At 41.9% G+C, this 4,330-nt stretch overlaps 1 protein-coding gene and 1 pseudogene across 1 annotated transcript; one reads left to right on the forward strand and one right to left on the reverse strand.

Annotated features, from left to right (window-relative positions):
- On the forward strand, nucleotides 961–2,071 carry LOC109946880 (annotated as a pseudogene).
- On the reverse strand, nucleotides 2,381–4,240 carry LOC109946882. The gene has a single exon (XM_020556035.1). The coding sequence runs from the start codon at nucleotides 4,238–4,240 to the stop codon at nucleotides 2,381–2,383; it is 1,860 nt and encodes a 619-aa protein (XP_020411624.1).

Genomic DNA, 4,330 nt, shown 5'->3' on the forward strand with positions numbered 1-4,330 from the left:
CTACCTTCCCCACAGATTTAACTCACATCGCATTTAGTCCCCTGTTGTTCCAATTAAGTTGTACACCAGCCAACAATAAATATCAAAGACCATGGACCATAACCTCACACCAAACCCAACGATTTCAATTACTGAAGGAGGGGAGACTGAAACAGAAGCCAAGTCACCGAATTCACTCCCTGCAGACTTGGTCCATGGCATACAGCAATGTCAACGCAATACCATGTTTTGGAAAAATCTTCATGCAGACATAGTTTCAAAAATTGTGGAGGGCCAAGCTAGATGGGGTGTCATAAAAAACCGCACAATTCGCTGTCGTTATCATGCGCGCATGCATCTCCTACATATAAAGAGAATGAAAGAAAAAATTGAACTTGCCCCTGCCACTGCAATTATGGTATTCAAGGAATCAGAAGCAATGGCCAAGTTGAAGCAAGAACAAGTGGAAAGGGGATTCGAACTATTTCGTAAATTTGCAATAATTGTGGATCTGGCAGGAAACTGGGCCAATATCACTGTGGCCGGGGTCATGAATTTCATGGGTCGCGGTCACCGCACTTGAAGCGTATGCAACTTCGAATTTGTCAACAGCAGGGAAATGGAACTATGAGGTGGCGTATTTTTGTATTATGTAACGATAGGGTGGCCTGTTGTTGTATTATGTAAGTTTGGAAATAGGAATGTATGGAATGATGAAGCCTCATTTTGTAGGGAAATGGAACTATGAGGTGGCGTACTTTTGTATTATGTAACGATGGGGTGGCCTGTTGTTGTATTATGTAAGTTTGGAAATAGGATTTTATGGAATGATGAAGCCTCATTTCCCTTTTCTATTTCTGCGTATACAGTTTATCGGTCTCCAGTTCTGTGGCGATATAGCAGCAATAAATATACAATAAACATGCGGATAGTGGCAATATTATGTCAATATCAGTACAATAGAGTGGTGATAGAGTTACAATATGATCCTATTAGAGGACATACTGCATCAGAATATGTTTTAAATTATATGGTCCAAAAATATACTAATAAATAAACAAAAAAGTAATTACAACCTGGAAAAAGGATGAATTAAACATCCCTTAAAAGACAGATGGCCTACATTACAGACCTTCAAAATGAACTCTATATATATATATATAATGCATGCCTTGTAGCACCATCACATCCCCCCCTAAATGACACAAACATGACACCCCAAAACCTCATGCTCCTTCCTCTTTCAACCCCTAAATTATCCATTGGATGCCCAATACTAGATCACTGCTTGGGGGGTGGGATACCCTGCAACTCCATAACAGAATTAGTAGGGGAGAGTGGTTCTGGGAAGACGCAGCTTTGTCTCCAACTTACGGTACGAGCTCAGCTCCCACCCTCACATGGCGGACTAGGGGGCTCCTCCGTCTACATATTCACATAATTCAGCTTCCCATTTCGTCGATTGCAACAACTAGGCAACCTTTATCATGCATCATACCCCAACTTAATAAGGTTGGAGCCATTGGAAGACATATATGTTCATGGTGTTCATGATGCTCAAGAACTCATCCATGTCCTTGGAGACATAGAAGCATTTATTGCCATTGATCACACCCGCCTACCTGTGAAACTCATTGTCATTGATTCCATTGCTGCATTGTTCCGATCACAGTATCAGACAACACCGGCAGATTTGAAACGGCGGTCTGAAATGTTCTTCAACATATCTGGGACATTGAAGGGTTTAGCAAATAAGTATGGGTTGGCGGTGGTTGTCACCAACCAAGTGGTGGATTTTATTGGGCCACATCATGGAGTGAATGGGGTGAGGTTGGGAAACTTGGAGTCCCTGGACACATCAGGCAGACGGGTGAGTCCAGCTTTGGGACTGGCTTGGGCACATTGCATAAATTCAAGAGTGTTCTTGGCAAGACATGAGCAATCTATTGAGGTTGACATTCGTAATGCTCCTTCAACAAGTATATGTAGTCAAACACATAGGACATTTCACCTTGTCTTTGCCCCACATCTGGCCTATGCATCGGCCGAATTTGTAATAAAAAAAGAAGGTATAGTCGGAGTATCACAGTAACTGTGTAATATAGGAATTCTAAGAACTTTAATGTTTTGGATCCATTTGGAATTACATTCCAGTCCCTTTAATTTCGCACTCAAATTATAATTGCAATCAGGAAGCAATACCAGTACAATAAAAGGTCAATATAATGGCAATCTGTCAGCAATACAGCATGCTGTAGCAATGCAACCCAAATCAGCATGCTGTAGCAATGCAACCCAAATAATGCAAATTTAAAAGAATTCCCATTCAACATAACACGAAACCCACCACAAATAAAAGTTGAGTTCACATGACCTACCAAAGCAACACAAATCTTATTGTCTAAGATACATTGCGCAATGGAATATTGTTTTTACAGGTGCTTTTATTGTGGCCTGCGGAACCGCACCTTGAGCACTTTCTTCTAATGCTGCCCTCTCCTTGCGAGGGAATTCTTAACTTCTTTCGTCTGCCTGGCATGACCCTTGCCATGGGAGGCAGCACAACTCGACTTCGAACATCTTCAGGAGTATCCCACATTCCGTGAGGTTGTACCGGGTAGATGCTATCCGAATAAGCATCCATCCAGGTTTTCCGAGTGTAATACCGAGAAGCCTTTGCGTATACACTTACTTTCAAGAAGCGGCAAACTGCAACTACATGCTTGCAAGGTAGCTGCTCAAGCTGAAACTTTCTACAACTACAACTGTTGTTCGTCAAATCTACGAGGCCGTCCATATTACCGTCCAAAACATTATACTGTGCATTATTAACTTTAACCACATTCATCCTTGCAGCATCCTCCAACCTGTTCCTCAACTTCTTCTCTCCAAAATTGGGGCACAATGTTGTTGTGCAATTGAAAGCCAACTCACGACGTTCGGTGAACCATTTCACAAGGAGATTAACAATTTCCCCTATCAAATGAACCACTGGCAACATTCTTGCAAACCTAAGGACTGAGTTGATTGACTCCGCAATATTTGTTGTCATTACATTGTAGCGGCGTCCATCCATGTGAGCTCTAGACCACTTATGTAACCCTGCCTCTTCAAGATATTGAGCAACATGTTCCTTTCGCTTGATCTTGCGAAAATGACAATCAAATTCAGCAATGGAATAAGATTTCGCAGCCTTCTCAAAGTGCATAAGTATGTGATCACGCTTTTTCAACTTCCAAGTGCGTTTCATGTTCCCCTTCATATGATAAAAGCATATGCCATGTTGTGCAGTTGGAAAAATTTTGTTCCACACATTCTCTATGCTAACATTGCGATCAGAAATAATAACAAGATCGGGACACTCACCAATGGCTTCATGAAGTTTAGTGAAAAACCAATGCCATGATGCATCCGTCTCCAAATCCCTGATCCCAAAAGCAAGAGGATATATATTTCGATTACCATCGAATGCATTTGCTACAAACATAACACCCTTGTACTTGGATTTTAAATGAGTGGCATCCACGGCTATCACTGGCCGCATGGAAGAACGGAACCCTCTAATACATGCGCCAACCGCCATAAATAAATACACAAAGTGATTGTTCTCATCAGTTCGGATGTCTGTTTTTGTGCCGGGATTCATACGCTCCAATTCATAGCAATAAGCTGGAAGGATATAATATGCCTCCTCCACTGATCCTCTAATGGACAATAGAGCTAACTCCCTTGCTTTCCAAGCTTTCGAATAATGGATGGTGCAACCAAAGTTGTGTTTCACATCTCTCATAATGTCACTTGGTGTGTATATTGTCCGACAATCCTTCAACTTCCTTTCAAGTGAACTGGCTACAAGGGCTGTGGTTGCTTGACGATGCTTGTCACTTACGAACCTCAAATCACATTCATGGACAGTTGTACACCTCACAATCATGAAGCTGTATTCTCCAATTCTCGATGCTCGGACCCGCCATGGGCATGGACGTTGACAACAAACCACAAGCAACCTCTTAGTGCAAGAGAATTGCACCTTAAATTCAAAGTGGCCTCTTAATGCCGTCAACCGTAACTCCGTCAACAATGCTTTCTTACTAGAGAAAATTTGCCCAACTGTAATTTTCGGATTCCAATCGCTTCGTGAAAACCCGCTGTCCAAATATGCTTCTTCATCTTTGACATCGACTGCATTATACCGATTTTTTTCACCCATTTGACTCCAATAATGTTGACGAGTGGGTTCAGATTCTCCTCTTAAACGCATTTTTGGCAACTGGGCAGCTGTGTTGAAGCACCCCAAATTAGGAGGGGCAGAGTACACTGACACTTCATTTGTTTCAGTACCATTATCACC

This window comes from Prunus persica, chromosome G1, assembly GCF_000346465.2.
Source record: "Prunus persica cultivar Lovell chromosome G1, Prunus_persica_NCBIv2, whole genome shotgun sequence".
Lineage (NCBI taxonomy): Eukaryota > Viridiplantae > Streptophyta > Magnoliopsida > Rosales > Rosaceae > Prunus > Prunus persica.

Excerpts from the sequence above, each read along its gene's own strand:
- LOC109946882 (XM_020556035.1), bottom strand. The coding sequence starts at position 4,240 with ATGCGTTTAAGAGGAGAATCTGAACCCACTCGTCAACATTATTGGAGT.